Source organism: Ictalurus furcatus, chromosome 29, assembly GCF_023375685.1.
Source record: "Ictalurus furcatus strain D&B chromosome 29, Billie_1.0, whole genome shotgun sequence".
Lineage (NCBI taxonomy): Eukaryota > Metazoa > Chordata > Actinopteri > Siluriformes > Ictaluridae > Ictalurus > Ictalurus furcatus.
The window spans coordinates 10,600,222-10,622,244 of record NC_071283.1 but is presented as its reverse complement, the minus strand read 5'-3'; the positions used below and the strand labels follow the sequence as shown (position 1 = coordinate 10,622,244).

The window sequence follows — 22,023 nt, the reverse complement described above, 5'->3', positions numbered from 1 at the left end:
CACTACTTGGTGCTGTTCCCAAACCACGTTGTGATGCTTTGGTAAAGACGCTGATGGACAAGGGTGTTAATGTGACAGGACCATGACAGGTCCTGCATGATGTGAACACCAAGGTATTTTAAACTGTCCACTCTTTCCACTGGGCCCCCATTGATCTTACGAGGGTAATAGATCCTCTCCTACTTCGTGCTGAATTCCACTATCTACTCCTTTGTCTTGTGTACATTCAGGAGAAGGTTGTTCTCCTGGCACCAGTTATTCAGGCTTTTAATCTCCTCTAGGTAGGCCTTCTCATCATTATCAGATATCAGAACAGTGTCATCAGCAAACTTGATATTGGTAGAAGAGTTGGAAGTGGCAACACAGTCATAAGTGTAAAAGGAATAGAGCAGGGGCCTCAGGACACAACCATGGCGGGGGGGGGGGGGGTCCTCAGCTCCAGTGCTGAAGATGTGGCAGGGTGAGACATGGCTGTCTTCCCGTACTGCTTATGGTCTGTCAGGAAGTTAAAGATCCACTAGCACAGGGACGGGTCCCAGGTCCTCCAACTTGTTGTTTAGTTTGGAGAGAATTATAGTATTAAATGCTGAACTGTAGTCAACAAACAGCATTTTAACATAACATCCCTTCCTGATGTTCTGGGCTGTGTGTAGGTTATAATGCATTTATAATTGTTTATTAAAATTAATTACACTCTATAGCAATGTAATATAATGCATTATGTTAACGATTAACAATGCACAATTATCATTAAGGAGTGTTTGTTATGCATTATAACGCTAATCGCAAAGAAACTAGCTTTCAGTTTGAATAGTCTCTATGTCTTAATAACTGAAGCATAATTTTGGGCTTGATACTTGTTAGAAATGTAAACGTATAAATGCTCTAGATTTAAAAAATATGTTTCCCTTTACTCAGAGCTCACGAATACTTATGAATTATTATAATTGTTATAATATGTCTCACAATTAAATTACACTTATTATTTCTGTTAATGTCTGTTACAACACATGTTACAATGCACAAAAAATCCTGGTGAGTACAAGAGATAATATTTTCTATAAAGGCCATATGTATTATGACTTATGAATCCATTCATAACATGTTATAATGTATTCATAAGGCATTCTACACAACGTTATAAGTATTAATGAAAAGGTTTTGCAGACTGTAGTATTGTTTATATTGCATTTATAGATAGTTGAAACAATGCGTTTGACAATACGTTGAATGACTTATGAATGCATTCTAACGGGTTATGAATGTGTTCGCAGGACACAGAAAGTGTTAATGTTCAATATATGTGTACAATTTGTGCGGCTATAATTAAACATAATAACAGTTCATAATGCATAATCGACACTGCTATGGAAATGCAATGCATTTTTATAAGAAAAATGATAATACATATAATGTATGGCTTATAAACGTATTCAAACATGTTATGAATGTTTTTATAGATTATTATACATCTAGGTTTACATCCGTTGTTATGACATATTTATGTAGGTGTTGTGAACACTGCCTTTTAAGTGTCACCAAAAAAAAAAAAATAAATCCCACAGTGGCATCAGTATGAAGAGTTGAAAAAGAAACTGTAATGAATTTATTATCATCCTTATGAAAGCACAAGCTCCAGGGTGCAAAAAAGTAAAATAAGCTACTGAAAGCCTGGACCCTAGCAGAGAAGCTGCATTTAAAGTGCTCGAAAGATAAACGTGCGTTTAGAAACGATAAACACTGAGTGCTTTAAAGGCCGAAGTTAATTGAGGACTGTGTTTCTTCACCGATTTATCCATCCATTAGGCCAGTTTGCATTTCCAAAACATGAACCTACATTTTAACGCAAAGCACTCTCAGAGATACCGAGTGAATGGAACAGAGAGAACATTGAACAGGATTGATGAATACATAACACCACGTTTTTAAACGTGTTTAGTGAGTATGCAGTACACAGAAATGTGTATGCATTGCTTAGCTGTGGCATTTGCTTAGCCAGTTTTACAAAAGAGATTCACACTTAAGATATCAGTCACACTTATATTGAAGTTAATAGCCCTGCTCTTTTAAACCTTTCATGCATAGTGGTCACTACAGTGGACAGCTATTCAAAAGCCATTTTCTGGCTAAGGATTTCAATAGAATAACTGCAGATCAGCCACTAGAGTAGACATTAATTCCTCGTTTGAACGCATGCAGTCCACTGAAGGTGACACTTAACTTTTTGAAGAATGTATGTATAAGCCTAAAGAAGAGTAAAAAAAAAACAGAGAAAAAATCCAGAAATAAAAGGGTCAATCCATCTCAAGTGGTACAACAATTGTAAAGTTGGTTGCTTGACCATTTAAAAAAAAATTCTAAAAAAAAAAAAAAAACCTTTTTAGTGATTAACTCTATGTATTGGCATTGCAAAACCACCATTTTTAAAATAGTTTTTTATTTTATTCGGTTTAACCACGACGGCCATCTTTGTGTCATGGCACACAACAAATTTTGGTTATACAGCTGTTTACGGAAACCTCAATACCTCAGCTCAGGATGGTCCTAGCTCCTTGGAACAAAAACATTTACATGTACATATATAAACCTTTTGCACATTCTTCTTCCTTAGACTTAGAACTGAAGTTCTAATGTAATGCTCAAGATTGCTCACAGATCTACTTTTAGGGGCGATTTATAATGGGAAGGGTTCAAGTCTCAGAAATTTGTTAAGTGTGCATGCAGAACATTTCAGGTTTGAGACCTCTGGTTATTGTTTTTTATGGAGGCAAGTGTAGATATGAATTTAATCAAGTACTATCAGTACTAACACAATAAACTAAATACATAAAACATGAACTATGGGCAGAGAGAAATAACATGGACTAAGAAACTAGACAACATAACGGCAACATAAGACAAACGCAAGACAATGTGTGAGGTGCAAAACATGACATATAAAAGTGATCATTAGCCCCAAATGTGAATCAGGTGCAGACAGTCATGTGGTGTGATCAGGTGAGGTGCAGTGACTGATGGGAATCACACTCTCTGGTCCTCCGATATTTACATGACAGCAAGAAATTCCATTTTTTAAAAAAATTTCCATTAATTTTGGGTTGATTATCTCTGGTGCTGGATGAGATGCAAACTTGAAATTTTCACAGAAATAAGTCCCTGTAGTAAGTATGTAAGATTTTTGAGTTTGAGATTCCACTGGTTACAGAGCTAGGGCTAGAAATCTGGAAGAAAAAAAAAGTCTACTTTATTCATGCATTTGAGAAATGAATAGATGTAATATAACAAATAATAAAAAATGAACAGTATTTTACAGTAACTAGTTTTATGATTGGCATACAATAGCTTATGCTGGTCTAAAATGTTACTACATTTGATATTGGTAACAGTGAAGATGGAATGACCCCAAAACAAATATACACCACAGTAAATTTAAGCTTCCTCATCATTTCTGGAATTTCTTTCAATTTGGGCATAGTGTGTTACTGGGTAAGACCTTTTAACCAACTTCATGCTGTTGAAAAAGTTCTATTCAAGTGTTGATTTGATTGAACAGGGTTTGCAGTAATCAGGCCTGGTTACGTCTAATCCAGCTGAACTCCATTATGAATACAGTTTCATAGATTTCGGGAATTAGTAACCAGGGGGGTAAATACATTTTCCCACAGGCCCAGTTGGTACTGGATAACATTTTTGCTTCAATAAATAACATTATCATTTAAAAACTGTATTTTGTTTTTATCCAGGTTACCTTCTTTTTATCGTAGATTTTGTTTTAATTTCTGAAAATGTTCTTTAATTTCTCATGAGATGAGATTTAGCATGAGAAATCAAATACTTTTTCACAACACTGATATAGCGAATACACTTATAGAGTAGACTGCTGAGCTTCTTTTAGACTTTACTTAATTCCTTTAATTAGTGCTTATAGGGCTTTATATATTATATATTATATTATATATATTATATTATGTATTAAAATGACAGTTAATTAACCTTAAAAATGCTTAAACAAAGCTCACATCACTTACAACTTTTAATTACATGATGTCTTATAGTGCATTGTAACCTTACTGTACATTTTATATGCAGATGTAATAAAGCGTAATTAGAATTGGACATTAGACATTAGAATGTCATATTCCTAATTATGCATGTAACTGTAACTACTTATTAGCATGTATACAGACTGAAAGCAGGCGTTATAAGGTATTAGGTAAAGTATGTACAAATAACACATAAAATATAGCAGTTATAATGCCTTATGAATGCTGGACTTATAGAAAGTGCTCCTATTCCCATTCCTAGTCTCAGCTAAACTATAACCGCTGCAAGAAATGTTGGTCTGCTTAATCTAAGGGATGTGCTGTTATAGGAAAATAATCAGTGACAGGTTGCAGTGATGATAGAGGGAAGGAGTTACTGTTGAGTTGATTATTTTACAATAAAATCATGTTCCAAAGTATTTTATTCCTCTTATACCAAAGCAATTTGCCAGTGATGACTATAAAGGGATAAAAGGCACACAATTGTAATGTTTAATGCTGTGAAACATCCATGAAATATTCCTTCCTGTGATCCCTTATAACAGTGAAGCTTGGAGGTTTAAATAATCAACTGATAAAAACTCGTTGCACATGGACATACAGGTTTTATTTTACCTGTGTCGATGCAAGTGTGCACAAAATAGATTGAACAATGAACCAGAGAAAGCAATGACAGGCAGCAGGCACACATTAATAACGTTATACTTCAATTCTTATATGGACGTCTTGCCTATTGAGGGACCGTAAAACATCCGACTAGACTTCCACAATAATAGAATCATAAATTATCAGGATAACACACGCACGGCACCAAGCACACAACATCATAAAGTTTTATATATATATATATATATATATATATATATATATATATATATATATATATATATATATATATATATATATACATTCTTTCTACAACCCCAATTCCAAAAAAGTTGGTACATTGTGTAAAATGTAAATAAAAACAGAATGCAATGATTTGTGAATCTCATAAACTCATATGTTATTCACAATAGAACATAGAAAACATATCAAATGTTTAAACTGAGTAAATTTACCATTTTAAGAAAAAAAGACTTTGAGACGTGCTGCATTCTGTTTTTATTTACATTTATTTACATTTTACACAGCGTCTGAACTTTTTCTAATTGGAGTTGTAATATAGAAAGAGAGACAGAGAGATAGATAGATAGATGGATAGATAGATAGATAGATTTAGTATAAAAATTTTCATAGTGCATGCTAAAAAAATATTTTTAAAAACACCAAAAAGACATATTTATAATAGACATAACATATTTACCATATTGGCAGTGCACTTGGAATACTATAGCAAGGATGTGGCAAAAAAATACATTAACTTTCATATTTAAAGAAGCATTTTTTTTTCAGGACAATATCAACTGGATTGTCTACATTCATGGTTCAGTTAATGGAAGTGTTCTGAGAATTAAGATGTTCTGTTATTTTATGACTTAAACACATAAAAACCCATTTATCTCAAGATAAACCTAAAAAAAAATTATTCCAATGTCCACTTGGCTACTATGGTTTAAAAAAAAAAAAAAAAGAGAGAGAGAGAGAAAAAATAGTACATAGAGTACATTGCGCTTGTTTTTTCTAAGCTTTAAACTGTACATTATTCAGGTTTTAGCACAAAATATATTGCAGTCAATGGCGAACGATTCACAATGACAACACAAGCTGGCTTAACATTGAGCTCTGAGTATCTCAGCACCTTTAAAGTAAAGGAATGCATTTTCAGTAACACAATGTTCTATGAAGCCTATTTTATAAATCAATAGAAATGTGCTAATAATTCTTTGTAGGTTGGTAATGATTGCTTGTAAGCTTGTTATAAAGCTCTATTAAGTAATTGCTTGATAAATTATAATAATGTTGTATGTAATGCAAGTGCAAATATGCATTTTTATGTGCTGGTCTATAACCGTTATAACCAATAATGACCTGGGCATAATTACAGAGCAACTGAATTTATTAACAAGATCAAATATATAAACTAATTTACTATTTTTTAACTCATTTTAACCAGTTAATAACATTAGCGTTCCATTCCAATAGCCTAAACCTAAACATTTTCTCAAAAATTTCTATCCAGAATTCCCCACTTCATGCACACTTGGCTACAGGAAGGATGTTTTCAAAGATGGTGCAACTGCAGGAAAATCTGTGTAGAAAGTATTGTTCCTAGCAAACAAATAATACTGCACAGTAGATGGATGCACTAAAAATATTTAAAATAATCCAACCCTCTCTCACAGAATAAGCATTTCCATGCATCTTCTATACACTGAATATCAAAATTCTGGCATAAGCATGCATTGCATAGCAGAGTATCAATCTTTCCTTTTTCCAAGCGCTCTTACATGTCACGTTTCTGCAGCAATGTATTTTAACAAAGCCGACCTATATGGCTACACGATTTGAATAGGATTGATATGCAATAGATAATTTTTTATCTCTGTCTTTAAACATATTCAGCATAGCCCACTTCATGCATAAAGTCTTTGTAGAAGAGGAGAAATTATGCATGAAGTGTGCTATGCTCAATATGTTAAAAAAAAGTACAATTATTTACTACATAACGATCTTATTCAAATAGCGTAGTGGTAGAGGTGGGTGTGGCTAAATATGCTGCTATATAATACGTTGCATATGGTTAATATGAGACATACAGAGCTTCCTATAAACAGAGTAGGCCATGTCATATGTAAAGAATCTAATTAATGGTTATTTTATTTTGTAGCTGGGTTCCAAATAAAAAGGGGTGGTGGAATGCTAAAATATAGTTTCTGATAAACACTTTCTAATCCCTTATTATAACATTACATTATAATAACATTTAAAATGTCATCACTGAATGCTTCAAGTAAAGTGAATGATAAACTATACCTCATTATAGGTAAGACTTGTAAGTTATTAATTATATTTTTTTTTCTAAACTACTCTGAAAACTCTTAATTCCAGATTAGTTACAGAAAGGACAAAGACATACACATATAGCACCTACTGAACCTGGAAGCTAGGTGCTACATACGTGCGTCATTAAGAGTTATAAAGGTTGTCTTGTACACCGCATGGCTTTACAATAAATAGAGACATTTGCATTAACATGATTACATTATCAAAGAATTGTTCACAGCATATTATTACAGCCTTATGAGGCATTATTAAACACTTATAAAGAATTATAAGCACAATGAATATTTATGAATATGGGCTTCATAGAACATGTTACATCATTTTCTCTTTGTATATTCCGGTAACACTTTCTGTGAAGGCCATAACATTCATAACATGTTATAATGCATTTATAAGGCATTATACTGTACATATTGTTGTAATAATTTATGAAAAGGACATATAGTTTTTATTTTTAACTAAGTTCATTATAATGAATTTATAAATTGCTGTCAGAATGCATTATAAGCAGTGCGTATAACACATTATATCACCAGAAATTAAGGAATTCAGCCCCAGAGTGCATCATGCTTAGTTGTGGACATTTTTCCAGAAGTGATCAAGTTTTGTAAAAAGATTTCCTAGTTAACAAATGATTTATACCAGAGAGTTTAAGGAAGAAAAAAATCAGTTCTCACGATGCAGTATACAAAAGTTGGGCATTCTTTTTTTCTTTTTTGGTATTCGTGTTATAATGTGCTAGAAGCACTACATATTTGTCATAAAGGTAGCTATGAAGTGTAACGTGTTTTCATAAATAATTATTATATGATGTGTATGGTGCCTTATGAATGCATCATTACAACATGATATGAATGTGTTTTATGTTCATCGAAAGTGCTATATATATATATATATATATATATATATATATATATATATATATATATATATATATATATTACACATATACACACACATACAGTGCTGAGCAAAAGTATTAGGCACAAACAAAGAAATGCTGTACAACAAAGATGCTTTCAAAATAATGAAATTAAATGTTTCTACAATGAGATGTAAGTTTTATTATGCATCTTGCACAGTTCTTCTGGAGACTTTGACTCTCACACTTGCTTCTTATTTTTGCAGCAAAATCCAGCAACCTTCATTGTGTTTTTTTTTGTCTGAAAACTGTCTCTTACGTAACATGCTGCTTTCTTTACTGATACAGAAAAAAATTTCTGTAACATTCAATTTTGTGGGAGAAAACTAATGTTTGGAAATCGAAAATGTTTTTGTACTGACTCGATAATGTAGAGTCAAAAAAAAAACTATAACAAAGTTTGTAACAAAAAAATTAGGGTGCCTAAAACTTTTGCACAGTGCTATATATATATATATATATATATATATAAAATGTACATTGTTTTGATTATTTAATCTTTTAATAACAGGCGCTGCTCTATTATTGGTTTCACTAATCCCTAAAAGTTTTTTTTTCTACTTTTCAACTTGAAATATAAAAACACTAATGCTACTGACAAATAGATAATACATATAAAAATATCACATTCAAAAGGACATTCAAAGGAGAGAAAAAAAACAAGAGGAACAAGTGCTCAAACTGCTTTGCACTTGCAGCTCTCATCCACAAGATGGAAGCATGCTGATGTCTTTTGTCCTTGAGCTGTGCGTGGACATGATCAGACATGATCTTTTCTGAGAAGTAAAAATCGCATGACGACGTCTGATTCAGGCTACTAACAGACCAGTGGTGGTAGAAACGTCTGTTATACTCGTCTCCTTCAGGCTTTCCTTTCTCTCTGTATGATTAGGATTAGAGTTGAGCTGAGATGAGAGGAAGGCTGGATGTTTTTCCAGTGTTAATCTTCTACCAGGAACCTGGAAGCCATGAACAACGATGACGGTCCTATCAGCTTATATGGTGTAAAGCTGCATATATACTGTATACTGAATGTTAGGAATGTAACCGAATATGAATCTATTCTCGGAATGAACAGATAATGTGCTCTAAACAGATGCAAATTCAAATATAAATAGGAGATGTACCTTCTTTTTTTTTTTTTTAAAAAAGTCAGAAAGGTTCACAGGGCATCGGGTTGAGGCTAGAGGTGTACATCAGGACTGGGAACCAAAAACATCATACGAGTGAGAGGTTTTTACATTTGTGTGGGCTTGAGCGAGCGGTGAGATACAAATCTCGTAGGACAAAGACGTATTTACAATGTCCATTCATTTCTCATTAGTTTACATTAGGCTACAAGTTTGTTCATATTCTTGGAAATACTGGCAAAACTGACAATTATATCTCTAGGTTTCTTCCCAGTGATTTTTAGGGTTTCCTAGGCTTCAGATTTAATATAAAAAAGAACCCCTGCCAAGTGGTGCAAGAGAAAATTATTCACCCTATCGTCAGGAGAGGGGTTCAGTGATGCCGCAGCCACTGCGAGTCTAGAGAGCAAAATTTGGCATACTCTTTCTCCCCTGTCAATCACAGCAACACTAGCCAATCATGGGTGTCTGTGAGTTTGTGTATGCTGAAGAGGGCAGACAGAGCTGTGTTACACTGCCCTGTGATGCAGCATGAGTAGCAGTTCACAAGACAAGTCAAGCAAGATGTGCTTGACTGGCTTCACGTGTCTCAGAGGAAGTACGTGTTAACCTTCACTCTTCCCAGTCGGTAGGTGCACAGTAAAGTCCAAAGTGTTGAATTAACACCTACAGTGTTTATTCATGTCCAATTGGACACTGAATGAGTTTAGTTCAACACCCTAGGAGTTAATTCAACACTGGGGATTTTGCTGTGTGGTATGATATGGGAGAGCTGTGTGGTAGGTGGGAACTGGCAGGTGACCAAATTGAGGAAAAAAACACCTGTACGGTTTAGGCCACACCTACTTCAGGTTTAAATCCAAATACAGATACATAATACAGATAGTGGCACTGAATTAAGCCCCTAATATAACATATACTCTGTAATTTTATATATTTAAAAATCCAAGTGTGTAAATCTCTGATGTACCTGGATTATAGGTGGACATCAAACACTGCCTCCCTCAGTTCCTCTGCGTCCTCCTCTGCAATTACTAAGAAAAAATAAATAAATAACAGACAGGGGAAATAACTTTTTTGTTTCTTTCAGTTTTTCTGTTTTCCTGAGAGTGTTTGACAAATTTGACATAATGCTAGTCTGATGAGGAGAAGCCGGAAATAGAAAGATGATCATGCAATGTGCTAGACGAAGCTAGATGTCACTTTGTGAGACAGAACTTTCTGGAGTCTATTTATAGACACACACACACACACACACAAACACACACACACACTCACACACCTCATACAAGGACGTAGAAGCAATTAACTGTGCTGACTCACGTCTGTCTTGACAGCCAGTATAGAGGAGTGTGTGTGTGTGTGTGTGTGTGTGTACAGACATATATATATATATATATATATATATATATATATATATATATATATATATATATATATATATATATATATATGTGTGTGTGTGTGTGTGTGTGTGTGTGTGTGTGCAAAACAGCATTACTGTCACTGCCCAATAATATTTCCCTTGCAAATCACCTAACAGTCTGAACCTCTGTGTGTATCAATGTCTGTTTAATGGAATTCGACGCATTTTTTAAAACTGCATTTGAATTTCAATGTTTCAATGAATTTCAAATGCTTAAGTACAGTCCTGTGTAAAAGTATTTGCCCCATCCTGATTTCTTCTGTTTTTGTGTATAACTCATCCTAAATAGTTTTAGATCTTCAAATGAAATACATCATAAACTAAAGCAACCTGAGTAAACACACAATAGTTTTTATTATTATTATTATTTTCTTATTGAAGCAAAAAAGTTATCCAACACCTATCACCCATGTGAAAAACTAATTGCCCCCTTAAACTTAAAATCTGCTTTTGCCACCTTTAACAGCATGAACTGCAATCAAACTCTTCCGAGAACTGGAGATCAGTTTTTCACAGCTCTGTGGTGGAATTTTGGCCTGCTCTTCTTTGCACAACTGCATTAGTTCAGCCACACTGCAGGGTTCCGAGCATGAACTGTCCATTTAAGGTCCTGCATAATTGGATCATTGTCTTCTGCATAATCAGGTTGCACTTGAGTTTCGACTTACAGACTGAAGACCAGACCCTCCTCCTTTAGGATTTTCTGGTAGAGAGCAGAATTCATGTTTCCCTCAATTATTGCAAGTTGCCCAGACCCTGAAGCAGTAAAGCATCCCCATACCATCACACTTCCACCACCATGCTTGACCGTAGGTGTGATGATCTTTTTGTGGAATTATGTGTTTGGCTTACACCAGATGTACCAGGACAACTGCCTTCCCAACAGTTCCACTTTCTGACAAAATGTCTCTCACTGTGGTCCTTTGGAGTCCCAGAGCCTTTGAAATAAGCTCTGTAACCCTTCCCAGACTGACGTATTTCAGTCACCTTCCTCCTCATCATTTCTGGAATTTCTTTCAACTTTGGAATGGTATGTTACTAGTTAAGACCTTTTAACCAACTTCATGCTGTTGAAAAAGTTCTATTTAAGTGTTTAAGTGTTGGTTTACAGTAATCAGGCCTGGTTGTGTCTAGTCCAGCTGAACCCCATTATGAATGCAGTTTCATAGTTTTGGGGAATTAGTAACTATGGGGGCAAATACATTTTCACACAGGCCCAGTTGCTATTGGATAAATTTTTTGCTCCAATAATTACATTTTCACCGCACTGTATTTTAGTACTTTCTGTACTTTTGTACAGAAGTTTATACTGACAGAGACATTGGGTAGTCATGCAAAAACCATGAAAGGAGAAAATGATCATCATCAACATCATTTAACTTTGTTTCTGATTCATTTTTTATTTACTTATTTACTGTCACTAATGTTTTCTATGAAAGGGTATATTTAAAAATATGTATATAAATTTTGACTTTTTTTCTGATTTTCCTGTCTTGTCTAACATAGCAAACCAAGTGAAAAATAACTTAAGTAGCATCAATTTTAGCTTAAAAAAATCCTTCTCCAATTTGTTTTTCGCTGTTAACTTAAATTGGAAGGAAAAATTGGGAGCGAATTCCCTAACAAGTAGTGTATCACTCACTTGGGTGTCTTATGTACATAAAAGCGGCTTCCACAGTGCCAAACACCCCTGTCTGCCCCTTTTCAGCAATTTCATGTCATACACAGCAACGTTTAACAGACTGACGAGCTCCATTGATTTTTATAACTTTCTGCCATCATCGTGACTGTTGACATGATCTGCGTCTCAAATCAAAAACCCTTCCTTGTACATTCAGCAATATTTACTAAGAGATCTTTTGGTAGGTTTAAAGAGGTTTTTAAAATTCAAACACTAACTGTAATAGGAAAACTGTTAGTGTGATTATTCCACAATGGTCTAGAATAGTAGATAAGTATGCGATTTGAGACACGATACTAGTTTGTTTGTTTTTTCAGTTGGGAACACAGTGTCACATGGCACTATACTGCCTCGAGTAATTACGTTGGTATTGCATCACACATATTGTGTACACATATGCATAGTTAAAAGCAAGTATAAATCAGCCTTTACCCTTCTTAAGGCTCAGTTAAACAGTTCTAATAATTAGCATGTTATTCTAGTTTCAACTACAAGGTTGATTGGGGGAAAGTTTAACCATAGCAACATTAAGTCTTTGCATAACCCCACATTTAAGTACATATAAAGTATATGTATGTCTATGAAATAAATATATAAATATTAATATATTAACTATTAATAAATATTAAAGTAAATAAAAGATATACATCCAAACTGAACCAAAAAGTAACACTCGAAATAACAAATAAAAACACAGACATCCAAAATGAATCAAAAAACACTTCAAATAACCCAACAAAATTTGTCATAGTTTTTATTCCGCCTCTAGAGGTCGCTCTCGTACTGTATAATGACAGCGGACCCTTCTCAGCCGCTCCTGGGAAAACGTATACGTGTGGATTTTTGCAGATAACCGATCTGCGCCAATTAAAACTGATCAATCAGTTGACCTCTAGTTTACACAGTATGTGTGCATGTGTTGATGCACATACCTGTATCCTGAAGATTAGAGTGCGAGTTAGACGGAGGTGGAAAGCTGTAAGAGCGAGCCTGAAGGGCGGGCGGAGTCTCATGACTGATGCTCTTCGCCCGCTTGCGACACTCCACCGCTAGCCGTGAGCGACATGCCTTATGACAGTTCACACCACACACTGGGGGGCAAAGTGAAAGAAAGAACAAGGGATGGTGTAAGTGAGGGAAAAGAAAAAGGAAGAGAGAAGGAGAACACGTAATAAAAGATAAGGAGAGAAAATGGAGTGTGAGTAGTTAATATGGCAAGTGAGAAGAGATGAATGGAGGATGAAGAGGAAAAGGGGAACAGGGAAAAACGGAGGGGCTAATGTGTATATAAATGTGCGTCCAAAGTCCAGCAGGAATGGGGAATGGAATGTGGGGACAGGAATGGGCTTTCACACACACACACACACACATGGATACACACATACGCCTAAAGTGATGGACTCCAGCATGAGCCTGGAGATGGAGGGACAGCCTGACAGAACTATACAGAAATAGAGAAAAATGAAGACAGTAAAGAAAATTGTAGGTGTGGGAGCGTGACAGCTGAGTAGAGAGCATAGATATCCATTTCAGTGCCTTAGGCAACAGAGTGTGCATAACTGAGATAGGAGAATTAAAAGGAGAATAAAAGTGTGGCTGATTCCATGTTTTCCCAATTGAGCAATATCTGATTTATCTTTAAATCATCATCTGATTTCTTTTATACATTTTTCTTTCCAAAATATAATGTGACCTGTAACTTCTATTATGCTGGCAAATTCACTCAAGCTACAACAGTAATTTTCAAACTTAGTCAAATATGTAAGCTAATGTAAGTTATCAAGATAATACACATAGCTCTTTTTTTTCCAGAGAAAACAATTAAGCTAATATAGCTAGCTAGCTAGCTAACTTGGTTAAGAATTTTTCAAATAATGACAGCAAGACAATTCTCTCACTTATTTGAATTTTGTCAAGTAAATAATGTTATCTAGCAAGTGATCATCAAATGTTTTTTTCGAGAAAATACAAAACTTAGCTTGCTAGCCAATCTGGTTATAGCTTTTTTTTCCCCTGAAGAAAGACAGCACTCTTGCTTATCTGAACTTCATCAAGTAAATCTTGTTATCTAGCAAGAAGCTATCTAGTGTTTATAGAGAAAATATTAAAACATAGCTAGGTAGCTAATCTGTTTATAGATTTTTTCTCAAGCAACGAAAGCAAGATAATACCCTCACCTAACCAAACTTCATCAAGTAAATAATAGTATCTAGCAAGCTATCGTAGCTATCTAAAGTTTTTAGCAAAAATATAAAACATAGCTAGGTAGCTAATCTATTTCTAGTTATTTTTTCGATTAGTGGGAGCAAGACAATACATTTGCTTATCTAAACATTGTCAAATGTAAACACATGCACTGATCAGCCATAACATTAAAATCACCTGCCTAATATTGTGTAGGTCCCCCTTATGCCGCCAAAACAGCTCTGACCCATCAAGGCTCCACAAGACCTCTGAAGGTGTGCTGTGGTATCTTGCACCAAGACGTTCGCAGCAGATCCTTTAAGTACTGTAAGTTGTGAGGTGGAGCCTCCATGGATCAGACTTGTTTGTCCAGCTCATCCTACAGATGCTCGATCGGATTGAGATCTGGGGAATTTGGAGGCCAAGTCAACACCCTGAACTCTTGTCATGTTCCTCAAACCATTCCTGAACAATTTTTGCAATGTAGCAGGGCGTATTATCCTGCTGAAAGACGCCACTGGCATTACAGTATACTGTTGCCATGAAGGGGTGTACATGGTCTGCAATAATGTTTAGGTAGGTGGGACGGGTCAAAGAAACATCCACATGAATGCCAGGACCGAAGGTTTCCCAGCAGAACATCGCCCAGAGTATCACACTGACACTGATCACAATTTGGCCGTTGTCACAAATCCTTATGGTTGCCCATTTTTCCTGCTTTCAACACATCAACTTCAAGAACTGATTGTTCACTTGCTGCATAATATATCCCACCCCATGACAGGTGCCACTGTAACGACATTACCAACGTTATTCACTTCACCTGTCAGTGGTTTTAAAGTTATGGTTGATCGCTGTGTATAACTGTTAAAAATACATTTGGCTGCATGTTTTTTGCAGATATATAGATGATTTTTTTTTTTTTTAAAAAAACCTATCACTACTTGTGTTTACTGCGCTGTCTCATGTTTAATAGATGGCCTGCAAATAGCTAAGCTCCTTCTACTGTTCTGAAAAATTATAAACGCTCCACACTTTTAGACGTGTCATTCTGAGAAAGAATAAACCAGGCTTTATTGCTGTTAATGGAAGAGCATGGCAGTGTCAGCACGCGCACACACACACACAGGCACACACACTGAGGGAGAAAAGAGCAAGGCCTTATATAATTTAAGGAGTAACAGCTCCTTGGGAAACCTTGCTATTAAGCAGCTATTCTTTTACATGTTGTACTGTCTCTGTTCTTACCTTTGCACTTGTATCCTTGCTTATAAAAGCCCCATATCTGAAAGGAAAAAAAAAAAGAGTTGTGCTGGACAAATATTTTCCATTTTGGAAATAGACTGGAAGAGAAAAGTGATGGATGAATGGAAAGAAAAGCAGAAATGCAACAATCAGATAAAGGAAGAACAGTAATGGAAAAGGGGGGAGTCAGGATCAAGAGAGATGTGATCACATCACAGCAGGGGAACAATACATGAAAGGGTTGACCAGAGCATCACACACTCACACACCTCACGCGGAAAGATCTGAGGGTCCAGAACACACACACACGGACACAGTACATGTACGCAAATGTTCGCCTCGAATGCACACACCCACCCTCATGCTCACCTTTTCATCATCATCATCATCATCATCATCATCATCACACAAAAATTGTCCACGTTGGCATAGCGCAAAGCAACACAAACATACAACTTTGTCACGAGAGCTAAACAAGTATACACTAAACAAGTATACAAAACACATTTACATGTGTGTGCAAAAGAAATTTGGAAAAACAATGTGGTGAATGTAAACAAATTAGTTTGGTCTGTACAAACTGACCTATGTACACACACACACACACACACACACACACACACACACACACACACACGGAGACAGAGTGTAGAATGAGCAGCTGAATGGCAGAATGTGTGGAGGAGTTTGGGTTCTGTATTTGGAGCGCTGTCAAATACATGGTGTAAAAAAAGTAAAAAAAAAAAAGGACATTTTCGCAAGAAAGATAGAGAAAGAAATATCCTGATACTTCTGAGACTCGTGTCTCATGACATTATAAGGTATATATTAACATGACCAACAATTTTTATACAAACTAACAAATAATATACGCCACCTCCAAAATTATTGGCACCCCTTCATTGAAACGAGCACAAATAAGTAGATTAATTCAAATGAATAAACACATGCACCGAGTGATTTTTGAAGCGTAAACATATGCGAATGCGTTATAGATTTGACACTATTTATATGTGGTGCATTGTTTGTTTGTTTTTTGCTAGTTCCAAAATTATTGGAAACCCTACAATAATTACTTGGTGCAGCCTACCCTGGTGAAAATAACAACGCTCTAATATCTAATGCCTAATAACAAGTACAGTTGTTTAAAGATCTTGGGCCCTTAATTCTAGGTCCTTTTATACTGTCAGGTTTGTAAATGCCAGACCACAGGTAAAGTAACAGTGACATGTAAATATGAAAACTGTCAAAGGAATAGTCACACTTCTTGTGACAATCTGTGTGAGATTTATATTTTCTTTTAATGTTTAGCATTTTCTTGAAGGGTGCCAGTAAGTGTCTGTATCTTGTAATAAATATGTCCTGCAGTCCACTTATCCGTCCATCCATTCCAGCAGTGCAATAGATAGATACTCACAAATCCGGCGCAGTGTTCACAAAAGGTGGGCTTGACATAAGTGGTCTCTGCAAACGTGTGTATGAAGCCCATCTTGCAGTTCAGCAGTGAACTGGCCTTCATAAAGTAATCTATCATCTCCTCCCTGCTGATCTTCCCATCCCTGATAGAGAGCGAGAGAGAGAGAGAGAGAGATAGAAAGAGGAATGTTCCAGTTTAATATTGTTTATGACAGAAACAGGATGATTAAATGGAAAACGGTTGAACTGCAAAAGGAAAAGGGGTGACTGGAAAAAAAAACTAAAGAAAATAAAGAAAAATGAGAGCAATAAAATAGGGATATAGTGTCAGGAGTCACGAGTGCTGACGGTAAATCACTCTGGATTTAAAACATCAAGGATTCAGGGGAAATTATAAATAACATTTATTACATTATGTCATTATATTTATTACAATGTCATTAATAACATTGAAGGAGTCTAGGCAAGCCACAATGAGTACCTTTACATGAACATGTATGTGGGGATTGGCAAATCACATTAAAAATAGACTATTATAAATCATTTAATCACCCAGAACAAATAACCAGGACATGAAAACGAGCATGTCCACTATTTTAGGTTTAAGTAAAATGTATTTTATATATATATATATATATATATATATATATATATATATATATATATATAAAATGTGTTTCAGGTTTACGTAAATTGTAATGGTATAATTATATTATCGGCTGTGCAGTTGGGAACTGCTTGCCAGGAGGGGCAATCGTAAAAATGAACCCAGATGGTGGATTTTTAAAAGATTCTGCAGTAAATAAATAAATAAATAAATAAATAAATAAATTATGTTACATTTTCACAAAACAATTACAGATATCTATAAAAGCTATGTAGAACCAGTCTAGTGTAAGCCAAATTTTGTGACATATGTGAAATACTACGCTGACATCTTATCAGATTTGTTGTACAAACAGTTTCAGATGTCAGACATTCTATAAATACCAGATAATGGTGTTATTTATACACTGCAAAAAAAAGTAAAGGCACCCCTACAGTGTTCAGGCCGCTACACTGAAAAAAAAAGTCATCTTAGCAAGTGAAAATATCTTATGAATAAAGTTGTATTTATTTAGTATTTCTTATTATGAGATTACAATAAACCAAATATAAGATCATTAAACCTATTTCTAGACATTATTACTTATTTCTAGCTTGTAGTTTTCTTATTCTGTTGGCAGATCATTTTCTAGAAATAAATGCTTAAAATAAGCTAAATTATCTGCCAATAGAACACGATTATTTCAAGCTTGAAATGAGTACAAATGGGTTGAAATAGGTTTAATAATCTTATATTTGGTTTATTGTGATCTTATAATAAGAAATACTAGATGAATTTAACTCTATTCAATATATTTTCACTTGCTAAGATGACTTTTTTTTGCAGTGTAGCTGCCTGGACACTGTAGGGGTGCCTTTACTTTTGAGAGTCATACATTTTCCTCCTGGTCTGGGTTAGGTATGAAGAAAAGGAAGGTTTTTGTTGTTTGTTTTGTCTATTTTGGCATTACTCACACCAATGCTAATTCTCAGACAAAACAAATCTGGTGTTTGGGCTTGTAGATTTTGATTTGCTTCCCACTGACACAACAAGCCAAGAGTTGTGATGGTACTTGAACATAAAAGTAGCATAAATGTCAGCACTTCAGCATAAAGGTCAGTGTTTCCACACTCACTGGTTTGTATCAAGCTCTCCAAACTTGCTGAGATAGGGGAAATTATTCCTGATGCTCTCAAACTCCTCGCGGGAAATATAGCCATCTCCATCTGTGTCGAAATTCTTGAAGACAGACTGCAGCCATGGAAACGAGACAGATTATTCGTTATAAACGTCAACAGTCATGCTTTTCATGTCAGATGATGATTTGATTCGATACGATTTTATGCTTCTTTTTTTTTTTGACAAGGATGAAAAGAAAAATGTTACATACAACTCCTAGCTGGGAACACAAGTGCTTCCATATTACATAAAACTTACTTACTCAAATCTGCATAATGGTGGTAATTATTAAAAAACGTCTTTTGGATGCTTCATTGCAAATACATAGATTAATAATCAGTACTAACATTGCAAAAACAAATGTTAATTTTACGTAATGCTCCTGGAATCTGATTTTTTTTTTTTATGAGATAGTATTAAGAAATTCTATGTTTCAGATAACCACATTGTGATTTCAGTGCTCAGAATCTGGAAACATGTGACTGAGAAATTCAATAGTTTTGGTAGTAACAGTAAATTTCAACAAGTTTGGATGGTGTTAAATATTAAGTTACGACTTGAATCTCTGATATGGAAAACACTCTTACCTGTGATAGACGCTAGCTAGTTTCCTGGCAGTTAGCTGGCAAACCAGCGTAACGAGTTAATGTTAGTAATACGAGGCGATTTGGGATGGATGGAGGATATAGCACCTCCATATGCCATATTTATCTATAGATCCTGCCATTTAAGTAAGGAATAATTGACGACGGGCCATTGAATGATTAGAAAATAATGCACACTCCAAGGACCAGAGTCAATTATTCCACACCTCAAGATATTGTTCAGATGTTTTATTTCAAGACATTTGTCAGGTTTTTGTCCTTAAAACGTTCTTGGGTGTGGAACTAATTTATTACGCATCTCAAGCCTCCGTTGCTAATTCCAAAACTTAATTTAAGAACTAGTAACGGAGGCTTAAGCCATTGATATGCAGTTATTGGAGAGAGAGAGAGAGAGAGAGAGAGAGAGAGAGAGAGAGAGAGAGAGAGAGAGAGTGTATGAGAGAGAGAGTTCGCAGGCTTTTTCTTCGTTTCATGCTGATAATATAAAAATAGAACAAATAAATAAATACATTTCGATTTTTTACTGCAGAAAATACAACGAATAAATAAATAAATATTGAAACTTCTTTCACTGGCTTATCACATGCACTCTCTCATGCTCTCTTTCTTCTTTCTTGCGGTGGCCACATTATCAAAATCAAAATTTTCTGTCATTTTGTTTGGTGTTAGATCTGTATGCTGTGGTGGACAATAGGCTAACGTTTCCATTATTTCAGTTCACTTGGCGAAGTGATATTGAACTGTAATGTGGTCAAGACCTGACTGGAGCTACTTTAGCTGTGCATTTACCGAAAAATAATTGCACACCTCAGAACGTCTCTTAACCAATCAGAATAGAGAATTCAACAGCGCTGTGGTATAAATGAGATTAAAGTTACAGAGATGTTCTTAGGCCATTTTTATCGCCATCCTATGTAAATGGTAAGGAGTGTTTTAAAGTAGACATATTCATATCTACAAAACTAAAAAAAATTATTAATTCATACTTCAACCATCTTCTCAATGTGTTTGGTGATGATAGCAGGATCTGCTTTAGGCTTCACCGACGCTGCCCACTCATCAACCATCGACAGTCGCTTAGTTGCAAGGCTGGGGGTGGGGTTTGAGTTCTGATCGGAGAGTTAAAAAAAATTTTTTTAAAAACTATCACGTTAACATAATAGTTATGAAAAATGGGGAAGAGAAATGGTGGAAATTAACAGCAGGACAGTTGCTGTGTCCATAACTCACAGCTGGTTTGGAGCATCGAGGTTCCCTTTGTAGTGAGAGCTGGTATATCTCGTCTTCTGTATGATACTGGTCCAGTGATACCTATCCAAACACACACATAAACACACACAATATATACTACGTCATATCCTATACAATCAGGGAAATTTTATTTATACAGGTCAACACAAGCAGTACATGTGGCTCCATAATCCTGACTTTCTCCAGAAAGACAAAACAAATCCAACCAAAACTGTTCCGTAATGCTTAATAAGTCTATAATCTATCCTACAACCCTCACATTAGATTTGTGAGACACGTCAGTACATGGTGTGATTCATTAAATCTAATAACCCCACTGAGACAAAATGTGCTGTTGCATTCGATAAAGAACATTTTGGACGTGAACAGATAATTTATCTGACTGATGAACAATAACATCTGCACCAAGTACCACCAGCGCTTAAAATTTGGGTATTTGTTCACAAAAATATTAGTCCCATATAAGGATACAGCTGATGTGAGACATCAGGTCTGACGGTAGTTCTGGCCCTAATTCAATGTTTATATTAATACACTCATTCTAATACATTATAATTTCTAAAGTAAGAATTCATTCACTGGGACTTGCACAGTGGACGATCAACATAATCTAAGACTAAGCAGATAATAACCATATAGATATTTAACAAAATCATGGATATGATGAAGTTTTGTGTAAGAAGATTTAAAATCTGTTTAATGTTTATGGAAGGACTCTCCAGTGTCAGCGCTTTGTGAGAATCAGTAATTTTTCCACCAAGGAAGAGTCTAACAGGACAGAGGACTTTCCGGGTTCTCAGTAACCTGACAAGCTGTGTTTAAGCACAGCATGAAACATAACTGGATGAAAAGTATGATGGGTTATTTATAACAAATTTTTTGAAAAAGTCTAATAGTTGTCATGTTTCTGTGGTATAAGAGGAATAAAACACTTCAGAACCTGCTGTTATTGAAAAACAATCAGCGTCATCGTGGTAGCAGGAACTTTGTGTCATGTTGGGCCATTGATTTTCCTATAACAGCATGCCCCCTTGATGTTCTTTTTCCTTATTTCCTTATTATCATTGATAAATATTTCATTTTAGCTTCTTAAATGTGGTACAACTGTTTTTCTGGCACTGTTAGTAAACCTAAATATTGCCTATATATTGTGTATATCAAATATATATATATATATATATATATATATATATATATATATATATATATATATATATATATATATATATGCCACATACCAAAGCAGATCCCTCTATTTGACTTTATCATTCAATATTATACATTTGTATTCATCACAGTCTCACAGAGTCTCATAGTATCCAGTTTGGGTAGAAGGTGAATTTCAAGACCACATCAATTTGCCGGAGAAGGCAGATGACCAGGTAGGTGTCTTGAGAATCATTATTTTA

General features: G+C 35.1%; 1 protein-coding gene across 4 annotated transcripts in view; it reads right to left on the bottom strand.

Moving 5' to 3' along the window:
* Positions 1-1,216: 1,216 nt before the first annotated feature.
* LOC128604189 (RAS guanyl-releasing protein 2-like) overlaps positions 1,217-22,023 on the bottom strand; it is a 54,623-nt gene continuing 33,816 nt past the window's right edge. The window contains exons 10-17 of one of the 4 annotated variants that reach the window (XM_053619091.1): positions 20,594-20,674; positions 20,350-20,472; positions 18,715-18,830; positions 16,995-17,136; positions 15,581-15,617; positions 13,081-13,239; positions 10,012-10,075; positions 1,217-3,221 (exon numbers count right to left, since the gene is read on the bottom strand). In XM_053619091.1, the coding sequence (XP_053475066.1) occupies positions 10,017-10,075; positions 13,081-13,239; positions 15,581-15,617; positions 16,995-17,136; positions 18,715-18,830; positions 20,350-20,472; positions 20,594-20,674 (717 nt within the window). In that variant the 3' untranslated portion in view covers positions 1,217-3,221; positions 10,012-10,016. Of the gene's footprint in view, positions 3,222-8,371; positions 9,114-10,011; positions 10,076-13,080; positions 13,240-13,471; positions 15,471-15,580; positions 15,618-16,994; positions 17,137-18,714; positions 18,831-20,349; positions 20,473-20,593; positions 20,675-22,023 lie in introns of those variants that run through there. The other 3 variants (XM_053619090.1, XM_053619089.1, XM_053619092.1) reach the window with 3 other exon arrangements.